Source organism: Aquarana catesbeiana, linkage group LG03, assembly GCF_042186555.1.
Source record: "Aquarana catesbeiana isolate 2022-GZ linkage group LG03, ASM4218655v1, whole genome shotgun sequence".
Lineage (NCBI taxonomy): Eukaryota > Metazoa > Chordata > Amphibia > Anura > Ranidae > Aquarana > Aquarana catesbeiana.
In genome coordinates this window covers 662510686-662533677 of record NC_133326.1, presented here as the reverse complement: position 1 = coordinate 662533677, position 22992 = coordinate 662510686, and the positions used below count along the sequence as shown (strand labels likewise).

At 45.0% G+C, this 22992-nt stretch overlaps 1 protein-coding gene across 1 annotated transcript in view; it reads right to left on the bottom strand.

Moving 5' to 3' along the window:
• LOC141133429 (complement C3-like) overlaps positions 1–22992 on the bottom strand; it is a 731058-nt gene that overhangs the window by 305555 nt on the left and 402511 nt on the right. The window contains exons 19-20 of the mRNA XM_073622815.1: positions 17034–17119; positions 8061–8200 (exon numbers count right to left, since the gene is read on the bottom strand). Coding sequence (XP_073478916.1) covers positions 8061–8200; positions 17034–17119 — 226 coding nt within the window. The remainder of the gene's footprint in view (positions 1–8060; positions 8201–17033; positions 17120–22992) is intronic.

The window sequence follows — 22992 nt, the reverse complement described above, 5'->3', positions numbered from 1 at the left end:
TTTATGTGAAGCACTATCTATGATAGTGGACTATTGGCACTATGTATAATATTTGCATAGATATTTGAAGACATTAAAAAATATTTACTGTGATTTTAGGGAGTTGTTAGCTCAGTGGTAGAATCATTTTTAGTGATTCCCACTCCATACTGTGTTTTTGGGCTGGTTGGCTCACTTTTTTTAAAAGAAATCAAAGTTCAGCAGAAAAACGGTTGCCCACTCAGGGGTTTTCACCATCAAAATATGCGCAGTAAAAATAATACTAAACCACCTGGCTTGCTCTTCTCAGTAGTGCCATTACATAAGCCAAAAAACTTGGCTTTTGGGCTTTTCGCTGGTCCCTCAGACTGTCTCACACAGTATCTCTATATTTCTATGCCTCTTTCTCAGCTCTTACAATTCTCCTGGCTCTAACAGTTCTGTATGCTCTCTCAGTTCTCCAGGTTCTCTCAGACCCATGAGACCTTTTGATTCCCTCATTCCACTGGACTCACCTACCCACCTCTACTCTCTCATTCCTTCAGACCCGCTTAGCCATCTTGACTCTCTCTCCCGAGAGAGAGACAAGGAATCTCCTGTCTCCAGCATGAAGCACATCTGTCTCCTAACAGGTGCCCTGAGCTATGCCCAAGCCCTGTCATTATAACAAATGTGCACACCTGCACACTCAGCCTGCTGGTCTTCTGCAACACCTGGACCCTGGGTTGGAATCTTCTGCCATCCCAAAACTGTTAGAAGTCTCCAAACTCTGGAACCCAATCCTGGAATAACAAAACCTAGAGAAAACCAAAAGATCAGTGTTCTCTGCTCTAAATAGATATTTCCCAGAGCCCCACACTCTGCATATATGTAAATCTTGTGTGATTTCTGTCACGGTACTACTTACAGTGAGCCCACAGGCGAGCAGGTGACACAGGATCCCCCAGGGCATGGAGTCTAAGGGCCAGCCAGTATTCTGTCAGGGATCCCCTCACGAGGGTTTGGGCTTAGCTGCGTGCTGACCCCAGGTCACGACCCCTGGGTTCACCCTGCTCGCTAGGGAAGTACCAGAAGACACTGTCAGATGAGGATGGATGGATGAAGCAAAAGGAGATCCGGATAGCGAGCCAAGGTCAGGGGGGGCTGCAGACAACGTAATCAGAACAAGCCGGGTCGGTACACAAGAGATCAGTTCACGAGAGGTCAGGTTTAAGGCAGGTTACACGAAGGGAGCTCAAAAACAAATGTTGCTCAAGCAACCAGTAGCTGGTTTGAAAGGGATTTTAATAGGGAAGCACATGAGGGGCTGGACAGGAAGTAGCAGGAAGGAATCATTTATTAGTCAATAGGTGTGACCAGTGACACCCATAGCTGCAGAGTGCACAGAGCTGAACACAAGCTAGTGGAACAACAGGTGCCAGCTGGCCTACAGCAGTAAAGGTGAGACACAGATCAGCTCCGCAGCTGATCTGTGACAGTACCCCCCCTCTTACGAGGTCCCCCACACGTCCGGGGGCTGGCTTGGAGGGAAATTTCCGATGGAATCTGGTCACCAAACGTGGGGCTGAGACATCAGTGGCAGGAACCCAAGACTTCTCCTCTGGACCATAGCCCTTCCAATCAATGAGCTAGAGTAGCCACCCCTGGGAGTACTTGGAGTCCAATATTTCTTTAATCTCATACCGATCCAAGGTATCAGCCACAGGAGCGGGGTGAGAAGAAGGGCGAGAGAAGCGATTGAGGACCAGTGACCTGAGCAGGGAGACATGGAAGGCATTGGGTATCCTGAGATGAGAGGGCAGACAGAGCTTGAAAGCAACTGGATTGATCTGACGGAGAATGGGAAATGGACCAATGAAGCGAGGGACAAATTTCATTGAGGGCACCCGGAGTCAGATGTGCTTGTTTGAGAGCCAGACTCTATCGCCAGGCACGAACTTAAGAGTCGGACGGCGATGGCAATCTGCTGACGTTTTATGCCTGGAAGCGGCTAAATGAAGATTCCCAGAGACTTCTTTCCAGATTGAGTTGAAGGACCTTTGAGTCTCAGCTGCTGCTGGTACAAGAGGAGAAATGGGAACAGGAAAGGGAACAGATGGATGCTGCCGTAAACAGTGAAGAAGGGAGATTTTCCACAACTGGCATTGGAGTGATTGGAGTTATGATTTAAGGCAAACTCTGCCCAGGGCAAAAGGTCCACCCAGTCATTTTGGTGGGCTGAGATGAAGGCACAGTGAAAAAGTTCTACATTTTGATTGACACGTTCCGTTTGCCAATTGGACTGGGGATGAAAGGCAGATGAAAAGTCCAATTTAATCCCAAAGGAGCTTGCCAAGCCTCTCCAAAACCGAGCAGTAAATTGAACTCCTCTGTCCTCTATGAGAAGGCATCCCATGAAGACGAAAAATCTCCTTAATGAAAGTTGTGGCAAGACTGGGAGAAGAAGGTAGACCTGGGAGAGGAATCAAGTGACAGATTTTGGAGAACCGATCCACCACTACTCAGATGACTGTAGAACCTGTTGAGGGAGGCAGATCTGAGATAATATCCATGGAAATACAACGCCAAGGTATATCGGGCACTGGTAAGGGCAACAGCAACCCAGCAGGGGCAGACATGGAAGATTTGGATACTACACAAACCGTAGAAGCTTGAACGTATTCCTTGACATCCTTACGAAGAAAAGGCCACCAGTAATGACGCTGAAGAAGATCACAAGTACGAGGTATGCCAGGATGTCCAGAGAACTTGAAGTCATGTGCCCAAGCAAGGAGTTTGGGACAAAGTGTGGGAACTACAAAAGTTTTACCTGGAGGAGGCTGCGTAGACTGGAGCTAAGTAGTGGCTAGAATACAATGCGGAGGGATGATGGGACCAGGATCTAGGTGATTCTCAGAATCATTGACATCAAACGACCTGGACAAGGCATCGGCTCGAAGGTTTTTGGCACCTGGATGAAAAGTTATGTTAAAATTGCAGCGGGCGAAAAAGAGGGCCCAGCGAGCTTGACGTGGGTTCAAGCGTTTCGTATCAGTATAGATGGTAATACAATGGGGAGAACCCTCTATAAGATGTCGCCCTAGCTAGTTTAATAGCGAGTAGCTCACTATCCCCAATGGTGTAGTTCTTCTCTGCATCAGAAAACTTCTTGGAAAAGAATCCACAAGGCTGAGACTTGCCCTTCTGAGCTTGGAGCAGGACGACACCGACTCCTACTGAAGAGGCATCTACCTCCAAAGAAAATGGTTTAGTAATGTCCAGATGTAGGAGAATTTGGGCGGAGAGGAAGGCTGCCTTGAGTATGAGGAAAACATCAATGGCTTCAGGGGACCAGAGCCGAGCATTGACACCCTTGCAGGTGAGAGATGTAATAGGGGCCACCAAGGTGGAGTAGTTACGAATAAATTGACGATAGTAATTGGTGAAGCCCAAAAAGCGCTTGATGGCTTTAAGACCAGAGGACTGGGGCCACTCGGAGATGGCCCGAAGTTTAGCTGGGTCCCTGAGGAGACCCTAAAACGAGATTGTGTAACCCAGAAATGGAACTTGTGTTTGTTCAAATAGACATTTCTCCAATTTTGCATATAGACAATTGTCCCGTAGACGCTGTAACACAGCTTTCACATGGAGATGATGGGTAAGTAAGTCTGATGAGAAAATAGGAATGTCATCCAGATATACAATAACACAGACATACAGAAGGTCATGGGAGATCTCATTAATCAAATTTTGGAAGACCGCTAGGGCATTGCATAAGCCAAAGGGCATCACAAGATACTCATAATGTCCGTCCCTGGTGTTAAAGGCGGTCATCCATTCGTCTCCTTCCCGGATTCTTATTAAATTGTAGGCCCCTCTAAGATCCAGTTTAGTAAAAACATGAGAACCTTGCAGTCTGTCAAAGAGTTCTGAAATGAAAGAAGAGGGTATTGGTTCTTCACGGTGATGGCGTTAAGACCCCTGTAGTCAATGCAAGGACGAAGTGAACCATCTTTTTTCGCTACAAAGAAGAACCCGGCTCTGGAAGGTGAGTTAGATTTCCTGATGAAACCCTTTTGCAGGTTTTCCCAAATGTATTCAGACATGGCTTGTGTCTCGGGGATAGATAGATCAATGGAGCAGTCAAAGTCTCTGTGAGGGGGGAGGCGACTTTTTGCAGAAAACATCTCGGAAAGACTGATATTGGGCAGGCAACATGGGATTTGTGGAGGTCTCAGCCAGAGGAATGGAAGGAGGAGGTAGCACCTTGGAAATGCATTGTTGATGACACAGAGAACCCCAAGCCAATACTTGTCCAGAACTCCGGTCAACATGCGGGGAGTGTTTCTGCAACCATGGAAGGCCCAGGATGATGAGACTGGAGGATTTAGGCAGAATTAGGAAAGAGATCTCCTCACCATGCAAAACCCCAATGCGTAACTCAATAGAAGGAGTTTTAAACCGGATGGGACTCATAGCCAAGAAGGAGCCATCTACTGTGGTCACGGAGAGGGGTATAGCCAAGGCAACAAAGGCAATGCCCAACTCGGAAGCTAAAGCTTGTTCAATGAAATTCCCGGCAGCACCAGAGTCCACGTATGCAGAGAGTTGATAGGCATTTTGAGCCCAGTGGAGAGCCACGGGAAGGGTGAAACGAGGGAAGCAAACAAACAAAATTAATGCATCGGTCTAGATCGCCTCCCTCCGAGTGAGCTAGACCCTGGAGTTTCCCCGGACGGAGTTCAAAAGATGTCCTTTATTGCAACAGTAAAGGCACAAGCCCAATCTCATGCGTCGGGCACATTCCTTGGGAGTGAGGTGGGTTCGCCCAAGCTGCATAGGTTCTTCCAACGTGTGAGAGGCTGAAGACGGAGAGGATTCCACAGGTCTTTTGACTACCTGTGCTGGACGGCCAGCAGGGGGATGACTGGTTCTGGATTCTCCAGGGCCAGCTCCTGGAAGCGAATGTCTATTTGAATGCTTAATGCGATTAAGTCATTCAATGTGATAGGAATGGTGTGTCCAGCAAGTTCATCCTTGACTCGCTCAGATAGGCCTTGCCAGAAGGTAGCAGTAAGGGCCTCATTATTCCATTTGAGTTCAGCAGCCAACTGTCATTCCTTGCTGATGAAGACGAAGGAGGGCCCCAGCAGCCGAAGACACTCTGCTGGGCTCATCAAAAGTTTTCCAGAATGCTTTCAAAAAGAGCTGGAAGTCGGAGGTGATAGAATCGTGTGATTTCCAGAGTGGGGAGGCCCAAGCTAGAGCATCATCGGAGAGGAGAGAGATGATATATGAGACTTTGGTGCGATCAGTTGGAACATTGTGGCTGGAAAGTTCAAAGTGGATGGAACACTGATTAATGAAGCCCTGACAAGCCTTAGGGTCACCAGAAAAACGAGGTGGCGACAGCAGATGCAGTCAGGGATTGCCAGGTGTAGCAGGTAACACAGGAGCAGCTGAAACAGAAGCAGGAATGGGAGGAGCTGAAGTTGCAGCGAGTTGCAGATGATCCAGACGGGAGGCAAGATCCTGAAGAACCAGCATTATTTGCTCTTGATTTGCTTGCTGGGAGTTAAGTCTCTGAACTAGATGTTGCATTTGATCCTCGGTCAGTGGCCAATTCTCAGAGGCGCTCATGGCTTGAGCAAACTGTCACGGTATTACTTACAGTGAGCCCACAGGCGAGCAGGTAACACAGGATCCCCAGGGCGTGGAGTCTAAGGGCCAGCTGGTATTCTACCAGGGACTCCCTCACGAGGGTTTGGGCTTAGCTGCATGCTGACTCCAGGTCACAACCCCAAGGTTCACCCTACCCGTTAGGGAAGTACCAGAAGACACTGTCAGACGAGGATGGATGGATGAAGCAAAAGGAGAGCCGGATAGCGAACCAAGGTCAGGGCGGGCTGCAGACAACGTAATCAGAACAAGCCGGGTCGGTACACAAGGGATCAGTTCACGAGAGGTCAGGTTTAAGGCAGGTTACACGAAGGGAGCTCAAAGACAAATGTTGCTCAAGCAACCAGTACCTGGTTTGAAAGGGATTTTAATAGGGAAGCACATGAGGGGCTGGACAGAAAGTAGCAGGAAGGAATCATATATTAGGCAACAGGTGTGACCGGCGACACCCATAGCTGCAGAGTGCACAGAGCTGAACACAAGCTAGTGGAACAACAGGTGCCAGCTGGCCTACAGCAGTAAAGGTGAGACACAGTTCAGCTCCGCAGCTGATCTGTGACAATTTCTACTTCCATTTTCACAGTGTCAGGGCCTCACACTGTCATAAATTTTTAGTTTACCAACTTTTTGCATTTAAGTACTTTCTGAGTTTTAGGGATATGTTGTATGCAGACATAACTTTTTATTGTTTGATTCATGTCATGGTTTAAATATTGCAGGATATAGAGTGCTGCAATCAGGGAATTTATAGTATTTCTTTGTTTGAATCACATTGCTGAAGGGTAGTGGATTGTAAATTGAAATTAGCAGTGCAGGGGGATTGGGATATTTATTTAGTTTTTTTTAACATGTTTTTCTTTATTGCACATTATTTTTAATTTTGTGTAAGATATCTTTATTTGCACCAATCTCTACACTATGTCTTTCCTAATGTTACTTTCCCCATGTGCCTGTGCCATATCACCATGTTTGAATTGGCAGCCAAGAGCCCACTCTGTCTTACCTTATATTTGCCACATGTTATGACCATTAGCACATTGGTAGCGATGTGCTGTGACATAACTTCCAGGTCCAGTGATGTGACTTCTGGTTCTGGATTCTTCATTTACACCAGAAACAGTGCACCTCACAGCTCAACCTGTTTTGGCAGGCACTTAGCAGGATCCCCTTTAAAAAAACAAGTCCTCCTTGAGAAAGAGGTCACAGGACCCTGAAACATTGGGGTTAGAGGGCCTAAACTTTCATGTTACCATTTTCCTGACTAAACCTTGTGCTGCTGCATTCTGCACTTTTGTATGAGGGATGAGTTCCAGGTTAGGTCCAAACTCATGTTCAGAACAGCTGAACTAAACTGGTGTTTGTCCAAGCTGAACCTCTAGCTTCAGTGAGAAGTTAAATATTTAGCAACAATAATAAATATTTAGCAGCAATATTACTACTGCTGCTAAATTTGACAGCCTACTGCTCAGGCTGGTAGAAATCCAATGACCGCCGACATCTAACAACCAGTCACGTTTCCTCACCTGGCTCATTCAGTTGTCAGCTAGGGATTCTGAAAGATTTAGTCTATAATGATTCCTTATGGTAGTCTGTGATGTCAGCCACAATCATGGCAGGTGGCAACACCTGCAGCTTTCTTAGCAACCATTGGCAGGAGGGATGCTGTCCCCCTTGCCCAACAAGTAAAAATGTGGGCGTTTTAATTAATTACCAAACAAATAAAGATCGGTCATAATTTGCTTTTGGAATGAACACTGAACTCATCTCTACTCCTTAGCAAACAGCTGAATGGTAAACAAAGAGCCGGGGTCTCCCATTAATGTCATTGACAAAATATGGACATTCGGTCAGTGACATCATGGAGAATCCTGGGTGTTAGTCCAAATATGGTGTTTTAGTGTCTCTAACATGATAGCAGTCAAAACCTTGTTATCATTGAATATTTACAATAATTACTGTACATAATAAGCCTAGTTGAAGGCAGACATGGTCATCATGTTCAACTATAACAAACAAGCGATCCAAAACCTTACATCATTATAACCCTAAATAACCCTAAATCCCAGGCAAGCAAAAGCTCAGTTTGCTCAAAGTGGGAAAAATGTACATCCTGTATCCAACCATTGGATCAAATTCCTACAACAAAGTAACTTTTTTAATAGCTGATCCCTGTGTTATGTCATTATTCTAGTAAAGACGAATTCAAGAATGTGCTATTGGGGTGGTAAGACGTCTGTTTCTTAGACAAAGCTACTTCTCATCTGTACAGATTACACAAAAAAAAAAAAAAAAAAAGATATATTTACGGTTTCATGTTTCCTAAACTGGACAGAGTTTTTTAACTGCTCTCAACTTGCCCTGGTCCACTTACCTCTCCTTCAAATAAAAATTACAACGTACAGTATATAGAAATTTTTACTTACCTTTATTTTATTTGACAAATAATTATAGAGAATGGCTCGAATTTCAACTTGCTCATTCATCACCACAGAATATGGCAGCTTCAGGTCAATGAAGAAACTTGCTATGACTTGGATGTTGAAGGGCTGAGAAACGCAGATACCTGGTAAAGAAAAGCAAGTCATTTTCTGCTATGTAAATTCTGAGAATGTTCTCTTGACCTAAATTGCACACATCCTACAATACTGGATTAAAGAACTGATCAAGAATATCACACATACAGTGAACAGTTATCAATGAAACCTAACCAGCTTAACTCTATACATCCACGAAAAGAAGTACACTCTTCAGAATGAAACAATCACCAATAAGGTTCGCAAGGTTCTTTATGTGTTTAGTTGTATATCCACTTCAGTTCATGTACCGGTGTAGTGCTAAACCTCCCCCCCCCCTCTGTGCGCAAGAGCTGCAAGATTGCTTGAGTTTCTTTGCCCTGAACCAGTGATGTTCCACCCTTTTACCTGTAGCCCATTGTCCTTAATCAGCAGATAGTCTCTCCTGCAGCACTGAATATCACAGCAGCACATGATCTTTGGGGTCTTTCAGCATACTGTACCCCAAAATTGCTATTTTGTCTCTCCCCTGTGTAGCATAGCTGCACAGGTCTTATTCCTTACTTGCAGGCTCACAAAGCCCCAGTCTTGAGCCCTCATCCTAGGCTCTCAGACCTGGAAAAACACAAAGGGACACTACCCCCTCACTACCTATTGGGTGAGTGGCAGTCAATCACTTATTTTATTGGCCCGCACAGTCAATCGGAATCCTCCTATTCTCTGTTGCTAGTGGTAGGCATTGTTTCTTCACTGCAGCAGCAACCAGTTAAAGTCCTCTTCTTAGTCTCCCTCTCCAAGCCCTGTCACTCAAGGGAAGACATTTACAATCTGCAGAAGGGGAAAAACAATTTGCCAGGTGGTAGTTAATTTAAACGTTAGGGAACTACTGCTTTACCCTGTATACCACATGTAGACCAGAGCAATTTTTACATTTCCACCATGGGCCTGTTTATTTAGTGATGACCTTGACAGCGCTGATATGCTGACAGCGTTAAGAGAGAAAAAGAGAGTTGGTAACTGGCTTGCGTTTAAGGGACAGGGTTCTAACAGTGCCCACCAGTGCTGCCAATCAGTGCCCCATCAGTGCCTGCCCCTTAAGTGTCACCTATCAGTACCGCCTATCGGTGCTCATTAGTGCCACCTAATAATGCCCATCAGTGCTGCCTATCAAGGCTGCTTATCAGTGCCCTTTAGTACTGCCTATCAGTGTCCAACAGTGCCGCCTCAATAGTGCCCATCAGTGCAGCCTAAGCAGAGCACATGAAGGAGAAAAATTACCTGTTTGCAAAATTTGCTAACAAACCATGAACAAATTTTTTTTTTCTTTCTCGAACATCACGGGACACAGAGCCACAGTAATTACTGATGGGTTATATAGGTATCACTGGTGATTGGACACTGGCACACTCTATCAGGAAGTTCAACCCCCTATATAATCCCTCCCCCTTGCAGGGATACCTCAGTTTTTACGCCAGTGTCTTAGGTGATGGACGTGTAAAGATGTCCTGTGCTGAGCTCCAAAGGGAATATCCTAAGATCCTATACTGGGGCAAGCCAGGCGAACCGGATCCATTCAAAGTGTCTTTTCATGGCCGAATTGAATGGTACCCGGGCCTCGTGTCCGAAGAAACGAGGTTTTACCCGTAATGCTTCTCTTTTTAGAGAGCTGGACCCCGCAGATCAGAAAATGGCTTTAAACTTCCTAATTTCTGGCGAGGTGCTTTACGGTCCCAGAACTGTTGGATCCCCCTACTGATGGGGGCCCCAGTCTCTGACGGTTTTTTCAAACGGAGCCCACCGTGAGAGGTGAAGATTGGGTCTGTGTAAACAGCACCCTGCGGCTGGATAAGGTAAGAGGAGATTCCACAGAATTTTTGAGTTCTAGTGGCTTTTCTCCTTTAAGGTAAATGCATGCTATGCCTATTGTGACCACCGGGGGCCGCCAAGAGCACAAACCTACACATGCTGAATGTCTGTCTCAGGTGTTGTAATCGCTGTGTATGTCCCAGCGTATCAAGCAGGCTGCAAGCAGGTAAGGTGGATGGGGGGATTTCTCATGTTTGAATGTTCCCCCCCAGGCTAGAGAGGGGCCACAGGGGTCTAGAAAGTGGTTATACCACCCGGGCTCTGTGGCCTAATGGCCACCATCTCTGAAGATAGCCGTTCAGGCAAATCTTGTTACCAGTCTCCCTCCTTCCCCCCCCCCCCATCCCCAGCCTTTTCTCCAGAGCATGACAGGAGAGTCGGCAGTGCGGGAAGCGCTCGTTTTTTTCAAAACTCGAGGGGGGGGGGCGGTAGAGGAGGGGGCGGGATGTCAGCACAGAGTGTTTAGACTCCAACTCAGGCCAGCTGCAGGCTATTAAAGGCACTCTGTACAGGTGCACTCAGCCTTCTGAGAGACACAGAGCTGACGGTCGCATGTAAGGTGGGACACAGGCATTCTCCTAGGCAGCATTTACTGAAGTAACACCAGACTGAGCATTGGGTAGCAAGGCTTTTAGCCAGACTACATCGCTCAGCGGACAGTGTTCATTTGTATACCTCACACCTTGTTGCTTTGCACTATGGGTAGAAGAGGTTCAAGCACCCCAGGAACCAGAGACACTAGGGGATCTCGTTCAGGTTCTGAGGGCCCCCTGTCGGCAGCATCCTTCCCCCCTAAAGATGGGCCAGGGACGGCTAGCCAGGGAGAGCCATCGGGGTCAGGGGCTACACCTGCTTCTGGCACTTCAGCCCCTGTATATATTACACAAGAGGTTTTTTCCTCAACCATTAATGGTCTAGAGGAAAGATTAATGGCCGTGATTACGTCTTCACTCAGTGGAAGAAAACGCACTAGGCTTTCCTCTGTTCCCCAAGACCCTCAGACAGAGGAGCTCTGGGATAAAGGAGATGAATCCCTTTCAGAGGATCGGGATGGGATGGATGATTCCTCTTCGGAGGATTCAGGTGGAGAGGGACCCTCTGCGACTTCCCAAGAGGAGAAAGTCTTAGTGCAGATCCTCACTGGATTGGTCCGCTCCACATTTAAGTTGCCCATACCTGAAACTGCTAAAGAATCCTCTTCTGCTTTGGGGTCACTGAAACCTTTCCAAGCAGCACATGCTTTTCCTGTTCATACTTTACTTGAAAAGCTTATTTATTCTGAGTGGGATCACCCAGACAAACGTTTTTTTCCGCCGAGAAAGTTTTCAACACTTTATCCGATGGAAGAAAAGTTTATTAAAATGTGGGGAATTCCGGCTATTGATGCCGCCATTTCCTCAATAAATAATAGCCTGACTTGTCCTGTAGACAATGCTCAGATGCTCAGGGATCCTGTAGATAAAAGGATGGAATCCCTATTGAAGGATGTTTTCTCCTTAGCAGGATCAGTGGCCCAACCTGCAATAGCAGCGATTGGAGTCTGTCAATACTTAAGAGACCATGTTAAGCAGGTCATCAAAGTATTACCTGAACAGCAGGCCCAGGGGTTTGCTAACCTTCCAGCGGCCTTATGCTTTGTGGTTGACGCCATTAGAGATTCTATCGTGCAAACCTCCCGTCTTTCACTGGGGTTGGTGCATATACGTAGAATCCTATGGTTGAAAAATTGGTCAGCCGAAGCACCATGTAAGAAGCTACTGGCTGGGTTTCCATTTCGTGGTGCAAGGTTGTTTGGAGAGGACTTGGATAACTATATCAAGAGAATCTCTTGTGGGAAAAGCACTCTCTTACTGTCAAGAAGAAGAGTAAGCGTCCCTCTTTCAAACGGACTCTTTCCCCAGCGCCGGGGGCTTCAGCCTCCAGGCAGTCTCGACGGCCGCCTCCATCGGGGTCCAGAGACAAGAGTCAACCCCAGGGACAAAAGAAGTCCTGGGGAAAGAAGCCTACTAGGCAAAACACTAAGACCTCTGCATGAGGGGGCGCCCCCGCTCACTCGAGTGGGGGGAAGACTGCGACAATTCTCAGAGCTCTGGCAGGAGGACTTCCAGGACAGATGGGTAGTCTCCACGGTAACCTTAGGGTACAAGCTGGAGTTTCAGGAATTCCCTTCTCCTCGGTTCCTCAGATCAAATGTTCCCAGAGACCCAGAGAAGAAGCAGTCGCTCCTTCTAGCGTTAGAGCGACTTTTGTCGCAGGAGGTCATTATGATAGTTCCCGCAAAGGACCAGGGATTGGGCTTCTATTCCAACCTTTTTACGGTCCAAAAGCCAAATGGGGATGTCAGGCCCATTTTGGACTTAAGGGATCTGAACCGATTCCTAAGGATTCAATCCTTCCGCATGGAATCAATTCGAACAGTAGTTCCCACCCTGCAGGGAGGAGAATTTCTGGCATCAATAGACATCAGAGATGCATATCTGCATGTGCCCATTTTTCCTGCTCATCAGAAGTTTCTGCGCTTCGAGGTAGGAGGGCGCCATTTCCAGTTTATGGCTCTGCCCTTTGGGATAGCCACTGCACCTCGAGTGTTCACAAAGATCTTGGCTCCTCCTCTGGCCAGATTAAGGGCTCAGGGTATAGCTGTCATAGCATTACTAGACGACCTGCTCTTGATAGACCGGTCGGTAGCCTCTTTGAATGGAAACTTGAGGACCACGGTCAGGTATCTAGAACACCTGGGTTGGATCCTCAACTTAGAAAAGTCTTTCCTAAAACCAGTAAGAAGACTGGAATATTTAGGTCTGATTATACATACAAGCCAGGAGAAAATATTTCTACCCCAGGCAAAGATCACTGCTTTGAGAGAGCTGATTCTGACAGTAAGGACCAAGAAGGGTCCCTCAGTCCGCCTTTTGTATGAGGCTACTAGGGAAGATGGTGTCTTCATTCGAAGCAGTTCCCTATGCTCAGTTTCACTCAAGAATGCTGCAACACAGTATTCTGTTGACCTGGAACAAGAAGGTTCAGGCATTAGACTTTCCGATGCACCTGTCGCATGCGGTGCGTCAGAGCCTCAATTGGTGGCTCATACCTGAAAACCTGCAGAAGGGGAAATCCTTTCTACCGGTTACCTGGACGGTGGTAACAACAGATGCCAGTCTGTCAGGTTGGGGAGCAGTTCTGGAACAGGCTGCGGTCCAAGGAGTATGGTCCAAGACAGAGAGGACCTTACCCATCAACATTCTGGAGATCCGGGCGATACATCTAGCTCTAAAAGCCTGGACTGTCAGGCTACAGGGTTGTCCGGTCAGGATCCAGTCCGACAATGCCACAGCAGTGGCTTATGTCCATCATCAGGGAGGCACCCGGAGCCGAGCTGCTCAAAAAGAGGTGAACCAGATCTTAGTCTGGGCAGAGATGCATGTGCCATGCATATCGGCAGTTTTCATCCCGGGAATAGAGAATTGGCAGGCGGACTATCTAAGTCGCCAGCAGTTACTTCCAGGGGAATGGTCTCTGCATCCCAACGTCTTTTGGGCCATATGCCAAAGATGGGGGGTTCCAGATGTAGATCTCTTTGCATCCCGATTCAACAAAAAGATAGACAGATTTGTGGCAAGGACAAAAGATCCTCTTGCATGCGGGACGGATGCGTTGGTGATTCCGTGGCATCGGTTCTCACTGATTTACGCATTCCCGCCTATTCTGCTACTACCACGACTCCTTCGCAGGATCAGGCAGGAAAGGAAGTCGGTACTTCTGGTGGCCCCCGCTTGGCCCAGAAGGACTTGGTATGCAAAAATAGTAAGGATGACGGTAGGTTCCCCGTGGACACTACCGGAACGCCCAGACCTGTTATCTCAAGGTCCAGTGTTCCATCCTGCCTTACAAACGATAAATTTGACGGTTTGGCTATTGAGACCCACGTTCTGAAGAGTCGTGGGCTCTCAGGTCCTGTCATATCTACCTTGATTAATGCAAGGAAGCCAGCTTCCAGGATGATTTATCATAGAGTCTGGAAAGCTTATATAACCTGGTGTGAATCCAGAGGTTGGCATCCCAGGAAATATGTCATAGGTAGAATCCTTGATTTTCTACAGATGGGATTAGAGATGAAGCTGGCCTTGAGTACCATCAAGGGCCAGGTCTCTGCTTTATCAGTATTATTTCAGCGGCCACTTGCTTCGCATTCTTTGGTCCGAAACTTTATGCAGGGGGTGATGCGTCTTAATCCTCCGGTTAAAGCGCCCCTAAACCCCTGGGACTTGAATTTGGTCCTGGCTGTGTTACAGAAACGGCCTTTTGAACCAATAAGTCAGATTCCTTTGGTCTTGTTGACAAGGAAATTAATTTTTCTGGTGGCCATCTCTTCTGCTAGAAGAGTATCAGAATTAGCAGCTCTTTCCTGTAAGGAGCCTTATTTGATTATACACAAGGATAGAGTGGTACTACGCCCTCATCCTAGTTTTTTACCGAAGGTGGTTTCTGATTTTCATTTAAACCAAGACATTGTTCTACCTTCCTTTTTTCCAGATCCCTGTTCTCCGGAAGAGAGATCTCTACATTCGTTGGATGTAGTAAGAGCAGTTAAGGCCTATCTAGGGGCAACTACTCAGATCCGCAAGACGGATGTTTTGTTTGTGCTGCCAGAGGGTCCCAATAGAGGACAGGCAGCGTCAAAAGCTACCATTTCTAAATGGATTCGACAGTTGATCATTCAAGCTTACGGTTTGAAACAGAAGATTCCTCCGTTTCAGATCAGGGCACATTCCACAAGGGCTATTGGTGCTTCTTGGGCAGTGCATCACCGGGCCTCTATGGCTCAAATCTGCAAGGCCGCAACCTGGTCTTCAGTTCATACATTCACCAGATTCTATCAGGTGGATGTGAGAAGGCATGAGGATATCGCCTTTGGGCGTAGTGTGCTGCAGGCAGCAGTACAGGGTCCTCAGGTCTGATTGCACCCTACTTGGTCGTGGTTCCCCCCCCCTCAGGTAGCATTGCTCTGGGACATCCCATCAGTAATTACTGTGGCTCTGTGTCCCGTGATGTTCGAGAAAGAAAATAGGATTTTTTAAAACAGCTTACCTGTAAAATCCTTTTCTTTCGAAGGACATCACGGGACACAGAGGTCCCACCCCTCTTCTAATACACTATATTGCTTGGCTACAAAACTGAGGTATCCCTGCAAGGGGGAGGGATTATATAGGGGGTTGAACTTCCTGATAGGGTGTGCCAGTGTCCAATCACCAGTGATACCTATATAACCCATCAGTAATTACTGTGGCTCTGTGTCCCGTTATGTCCTTCGAAAGAAAAGGATTTTACAGGTAAGCTGTTTTAAAAAATCCTATTTTTTTCAAAATGTTGTTTGTTTAGCAAAAATTAAAAACCCCAGTGGTGAATAAATACCACCAAAAGAAAGCTTTATTTGTGTAAAAAAAATAACATTTTCATATGGGCACAGTGTTGAATGACCGTGCAATTGTCATTCAAAGTATGACAGCGCTGAAAGCTGAAAATTGGCCTGGGCAGGAAGGGAGTAAAAGTGCCCGGTAGGCAAGTGGTTAAAGAGGAGCTACAGGTTCCTTCAGAAAAAAAAGGTTAGCAGCTACAAATACTGTAGCTGCTGACATTTAAAAAGGACACTTACCTGTCCAGGGATCCCGCAATATCCTCATTCGAGCAACTTCTTCAATTGAATTCAAGTGCAGGTGCCAGCATCCATAGCAAGGGAAACAGGAAATCAAGCCTTGCAGCTTCACAGCCTGTTTCCTATTACCTCGCCCTGGTATCTGTAGCCCTATCACTAGCTCATGAGTGACTCCACAATGGAAGCACATGTATTCTGATGGATAGATGGAGGGCAGGTAGACTTAAGGGAGCCCACCCCTTCTTAAAGGTACAGAGACACACTGAGCACCTAGCAAACACAGAGCATGCCACTCACACCCAGCAACAGGCACCTGGCGTGCACAGTCAAGGGAGGCCATCATATTCTCAAGCCCCCAACATGTATTTTTTTTTGAGTGTAGCCACACAGCCCTAAGCAGGCACTGCTGCTTCTGGTAATAGCATGAGAACTAGTCAACCAGTAAGAGTTTCCTGGCCACTGGTGCATGCTGAGAGAGGGTGTAAATATTCAGGGAGTGACTTTGGGAAGTCAGTCTGCTCTCATGGGCCTCCTGCCCAGCGGAAGTGTGCGTTTTGCTGCTGAAACCTCTTAGGCCTATTGTCTGGTGCAGACCATGTGGCTGAACGAAAGTCTGAATTGGTGACCTAGCTTGTGGAGCCTGGGGTTGAGGAGCCTTTATGGACCTCCAGATATAACGAGGGGCTGGAAAAGTTTGTATATGGTGCTTGGATCTCACTGGAATATGGAGTCTTCTCCCGGGGGTGCTGGCAGCTGATCTTACAAGTGCTTTACAGTCAGAAGCTACAATTGCAAAAAGTTGGCATCAAGGTTCATTATCTGTGAAGACTGCAAGTCATTTTGTCCCCTTTTTGGAGTCTGTTAGTTCATGGATGTCCTGTGCACTTACCTTCTCTCACTGGAGCTTGGAATGTGAGCATAAAACTCTTTGTTGTTACGCTTTAAAGTGACTGGCGCCTATCTGTTTACTCCCCACTATTGCCTAAGTAATCTACACTCTGAAGTGAAATGTCAGCCCACCCGGTCTCTGGGGGTACCATCATGCCTCCTGGAGCTCAGGGGGGTGCTACATGATGTGAGGGGGGTAGTTTGTTGCTACATGATGTGACAATGTCAGTGTCATTCTCTGAATCATTGTACAGTGACTGCAGGGTGCACCCATGATGTGGGTTGAATGATGCTGGCCATCAGTCAATATGTAACAAGACCACCATCAGATCGGAGTTTGGTGAGTCTGAAGGGACCGCAGTATTAGTATTGCAGCCAGAGATGCATTTTTTTATATTTAATGTTTCAGAGCTAGTGAATTTTAAAACAAAATAAAAACTTGGAATTGGGCTTTAAATGTGTAAAAAAGTGTTTACCTTTATTTTCTGCGATGCTGATCGCCAGTACTTCCCATGTAGTGATGGAATCTTTCAACAAAACATTTATTTTCTTGGTAGAAATTCTGCAAGAAAAAAAAAATCATGTTGTAAAGGATCAATAACAATTTTTTTTTCTGCTTCCTATTTTGCATTGTGGGCTGAAGATAAGCCTATTGCTTTGCCTTTTTGCTGAAGTAAGTCCTTTGCATTTATTTTGTGGAGCAATAATAACACTGACTTCTGTTTTTACAAGATTTTTCCCCAATCCCCGCAAATCAACAGTGAAAGAAGGGGAAGAGTATTTGGTGCTTATCAATGCCCAACAAGAAACCCAACAATTATTTGCAGGTTGGACAGATTTCCCTCCAACAAAATGCAGTGAAGGCTCTGAGATGGCCCATGAAAAGCTGTGCAGTGGGCCCAACAATAACCCACTGTAACAGACAGTGTTGAAGCCAATCTGGAGATGCTTGAGATGACTGCCTCCAGTGTTGTCCATTGCTAATTGGGAGATGTGCTGGCCCCTTTTCTGATCATGGATCCTCAGCAGACATACTTTGAAAAGGCCCCAGAATCAGCACAAGACTATAAGCTATTGAAGTCTAAAATATTGACTAGGCTGGGAGTGGCCTTATTACAAACCATGTCTGTTCCTGGTGCTGTGATAAGGCTTAACCTACCAGTGCATAACTGTATGCACTTGCTCTAAGACTGGCTGCAACCTGTGGTGCTGACCGCACTAAGACGGTGAAATGAGTTACCCTGGACTGCTTTGCATGTGGTCCTTCCTAGAAATTGTAACTTTGGTTGACCCAGGCTGAACCCCAGTCCCTGGATAAGATAGCTGCTGTAGTAGATGGATACAACTAAATGGGGGGCTCTTTAAGGAACCCTTCATTAACAAGAGAGCTGCTCTGGAGCAAAGAGGCATACCCTAGCAGCAAGATGCCAGCGAATAACTGCAGTTTGTCCAACCAGGGGTACAATACTCCCACCAAAAGCACTTCACTACTGTGCATGTGTGGCATGTACTGCTAAAACAGTAAACCTGCTAGTGTGGTGTGGGTAATGGACCAGAGGTTATCGCATTTCTTGAGGACTTTAAGACTATCACTTTTCTCTGGAGAATGCATAAGTGTCATCTGTGTGCATAGTGATGTGAAAGACTATCACGTGGCCCCGTCTACACTAGTAGGAACTGCCGCACAGGCTTCATTTACGCCCATGCATTGCGGGAACATGCACTAAATCGTGTGCTTTTCTGCAGTGTGTTAAAACACACTGCCCTTTTGCAGGAAATTCTTAACGGCTCCCCCTAGTATCTTGCTAATATATGCTGTTTGGTGGGGCCTACCTGTTAAATTGTTTCAAGCACTTTTGTTTTCTGCATTTCTCACTCATAGGGCAGCTCATTGAAATTGGGCAGCTGCCTTACATGTGACATAACTCCAGAAGAAGTGAATACTTAGCTTGTTAAAATCCAAAAGCAAAATTTTATTCACAACATATTTCATTAAAAACATCTATAGTAGTTAGAGATCAAAACAATTGGTCCAATACAATAGCAGGTCAACTGTGAAAGTATCTAGCACTAATCCTGCTAGGCCATATTTCCTTGTAACTTCATTTATAACATACTTATTGTACATCCATTTCTGTAACATTATGCATATTAGGCCAGAACCTCAGGGAGATTGTTTTTTAGAATATGAAATAATAAAATATTTCATGTTTTTTATCCATTTTTGCAAAAGAAAGAAAAGCACAAGACTAGAGAAGGCCCATTATTTGGTGTATGTGGTAGGAAGAGGCATCATTAACCCCAGTAGCTAGCTACCATAACCTCTGTATATTCTCTTCAAGAGTGAGCGGTCCACTTCAAGATAAAAGTGGTCTCTGCGGCGGATTCGCCGCAAAATAACTTTTATCGGCGGCGGGAGAGGGCCCCCCTCCCGCCGCTCTCTGGTGCCCTTCGCCGCTTACCAGAGCCATCGACAGCGATCAGATCCTTCTCCTGGCCTGACATGGAGACAAGTGAGGGGAAGATTGCCCCCACCTGTCTCCATATAATTGCAGAGCATCAAAACATCACTTCTGCCCAATGCTCTTAAAGAGGGGGTAAACTCTCCCACTCTGATGCTTCTTTTCATTTAGTCCTTTATAATAAGTAATTATCAAACTATAGCCACTGTAATCCAGCCCAAATCGCATATTACTTACTGTTTAAAGAAACTTTAAAAAACTTGTTTCCAGGGGTAAAGCAGCACCATCTTAACTATTGTTTTCTGAGTCCACAGTAGAGTGTATTTCCATATGTATATAGGCAATAAAATCATAGAAAACCAAAAAACGATGCAAAGTCTCTAATGTCTTATTGCAGCAGCGCTATGTGTCAGGACTTCCCAGACACTTTTGGAAATAGGAAGAAAAACCGGTGAACAAGGAGATCTAGGAAAGCTCAAGCAGCTGTGTTCTGTAGGAGTGAGGAGCTTCTTCCACCAAAGATAATCACCGCGTGAAGGGGAATCAACCCCAATGGGATTGCACTCACCAGAAATTCAGCATACAAAAGCCTTTATGATGTTATCAATAGTAGATTTCCATCTCCTCTGCCCGGCCACCAGATGTCATTAACACTCTTGGTTAATGCAGCATAAAATATGGGAGGAATAAAATATCCACATAGCGTAATATTGCTAAAAATGATTTTATTTAAATCATCCAAATATATCCCCCCTTATTAAGATCTGCGTACCAAAGATACAATAAAATAGAGCATTTGTTATAAAGTGCACTGTGCCTGAAATCCTGACTCCTGGGAGGTCCTCCAGAGTGTTCCCTGTGTGCAGCAAACCACACACTTCCTGGTTCCTCTCCGGTGCATGGAACGCACGCGTCACTTCCGGTAGATTATGTTCCTGACGCGTTTCGTCACTTCTGGACGTTGTCTGAGGGCGTAATCTACCTCATGATGGGTCGGTATTTATACGAGTGACAGGCTCAGTAGCCAATGCGGTGAGTCCTGCTGGCAAATCCCCGCTGCGCATATATCAGTACCCGGGGAGCTGTTAGCAGTGGGGAATAATTACTAAAGTAGCCCTAATCTCTCAAAAAATCTCAAGTCTGCTCTAAGTCTGTCACCACCGGACTCTTAAAGGAAAATGACCTACATGCCTATTTACAAGAATATACCTTACATATATTTATAGTGATACAAATATCAACCATGCAGATATAATTCCATATATAACACTTCGGGGCATGTATAATTTTCTGATGGGATGTATATATCAACCTGCCAGCTAATTTATCCTGTTTCAACAATCTATAATACAACATATATTATTTCCATACTGGGCGACTGCCCTCAGCATTAGTATGAGCATCAGGACAAACATGCATGGAGGGTGCAATACAATGGCACTAAAACTAAAAATGATACATGCTCCACATAATACAAACAATATAAAAACGGTCCATATAAAATAAACAATATAAAATATTTGCAATCTAAAAAATGACTTTAAAATAATGTAAAATTATGACCTACATGAAATTCAGAAATTTAAAACCTACATTCTTTCTATACTATATATGGGATAGCTATTATGTATGACAGAGACTACACGGGGCTATATGAGTCAACCTGTGCAAATAAATAATGTGTTAGATAAAATACTATGTGTCACTGATAAAACAATTAATATCCAGCTCAATGTTAAGGCCTTTGGGGGAGAGTACATCTACAGAATAAATCCACCGAGTTTCACGTTTGGATAATTCTCGGATGCGATTTATACCTCTCCAATGAGTTTGGAGATGTTCCACACCCCAAAATTCCAACCCCGTGGGATCCATATTATGTTTTAACTCAAAATGTAATGAAACATTATGGTCCTTGTAACTTATTTTGATATTATGAATATGCTCAGCGATTCTAACTCGTAGCAGTCTTTTGGTACGGCCTATGTAGATCAGGCCGCAGGGGCATTTTAGAGCATAGACCACATAAGTACTATTGCACGTTATAAACTGTTTGATGTCAAAGGATCGATTATTAACAGGAGAGACAAAATTATCAATGCCCCTAAGGGGTCTAGCAACCTCCCTGCATGCTTTACATTTCCCGCATGCAAAAAAAAGTTTTGATCCCAAAATGTCTGAGGGCGTTTGGGGGGATCTATCACTTTTTTTATCACTTTGTCACCAAAATTCTTGTTTTTTCTGTAAATAAATTGAGGTGTGGGTGGTAGTACAGTAGTGAGTTTCTTGTCCATTAGAAGAATATGCCAATGCTTTTTAAGATGTCCTCAACTTCCTTATACTGAGAGTGGAATTGAGAGATGAAACCCCATTCTTTATTGCAATTATTTTCTTTCTTGGATGGCACATCGGAACTCTCCTGATCTACTTCTTGTTTCCGTGAGGATTTTGGATTGGAGAAAGAACTCAGCCTCTTCAGAGCAATTTCTTTTCACCCTCATGATTTGTCCTTTTGGAATATTTCTGAGCCATAGGGGGTGATGGCCACTGGTGATAAATAAATAACTGTTCCTATCAGTTTTTTTGAAGTATACCTTCGTTTCTAATTTATCATTCCGTCGATACACAGTAACATGAAGAAAATTAATTGTGTCACTATGCCAATTAGAGGTTAATCTTATATTGTTATTATTACAGTTTAATGTTTGTAAAAACAATTACAATGAATCAGGTGACCAAGCCCAAATAAAAAAACAGATCATCAATGAAGCGTTTGTAGAAAATTAATTCTAGACGTTGTTCTCTAAAGATGGTTTTATCCTCCCACTCTGCCATGAAAAGATTTGCGATGCTAGGCGCAAACTTCGCGCCCATCGCAACTCCTCTCTGTTGTGTATAAAATGTGCCACCATACCAAATCTAATTGTGACTAAGACAGAAATCAAGAGCATTCCTCAAAAAAACTTTTTGATTGTGGGGAAGGTCATCTCTTTGGCATAGAGCCCAATTGAGCGCCAAAAGAGCATCATCGTGCTGTATAATGGAGTACAGAGATGCAACGTCTGCTGTGACCAAGAGGACCTGTGGTTTACCTGCCAAATCAACGTTCTGAAAACAGTTCAGAAAGTTTTTAGTGTCTCTAAGATACGACCGAGTACTCATGACGCTCTTTTGTAAAAAACAATCTAAGTACTGGCCCATTCTAGCAGAAACCGACTTAAAGCTATTTACAATGGGTCTCGCTGGAGGATTGGAGGGATCTTTATGGATCTTTGGCAGAGTATATAATGTAGCTATACGGCTGCTGGAAGGCAATAAAAACCGCTTCTCTTTCTCGGTTAAGACCCCACTTTTTGATCCCATGTCCACCAGAACTTTCAGTTGATCCCTATAGGATTGAGTTGGATCATTATCAAGAGGTTTATATGTCACCTGATCAGATAACATCTCCATGATCTGGCCATGATAGAAATCTTTTGGGAGTATCACCACACCTCCTCCCTTATCAGCTGGCCTTATGATGATTTATTTTCTTTCTTCTAACATGGTGATGCCCTCACTAATGTGTCTCATGTTCACCTCTTTATTTGGTTTGAGGTGTTCCAAGTCCTGTAGAATCAATCTTTTAAACACCTCTACTTGGTGGTTTGGGTTATTAAGAGGATTGAAAAGAGATTTATTCTTTAGGCCACTATTAATCACTTCATTGGGCTTCTGAACAGTGACAGTAGTAGAAGAAGAATTGCAACCTATAAAATATTTCTTGATGTTCAACTTTCTGATATATTTGTGGATGTCGATGAAGACATCAAATTTATTGATAGGTTTCTTTAAACCACATTTTAAACCTAAGTTCAAGATGTTCATTTCCTTATGTGATAATTTTGCATCAGAAAGGTTGAAAATACCTCCTACTCCGACCCCCTTCTTCTTTTTTTGGATTCTAGATCCTGCCCTACAGCCCCGATATTTC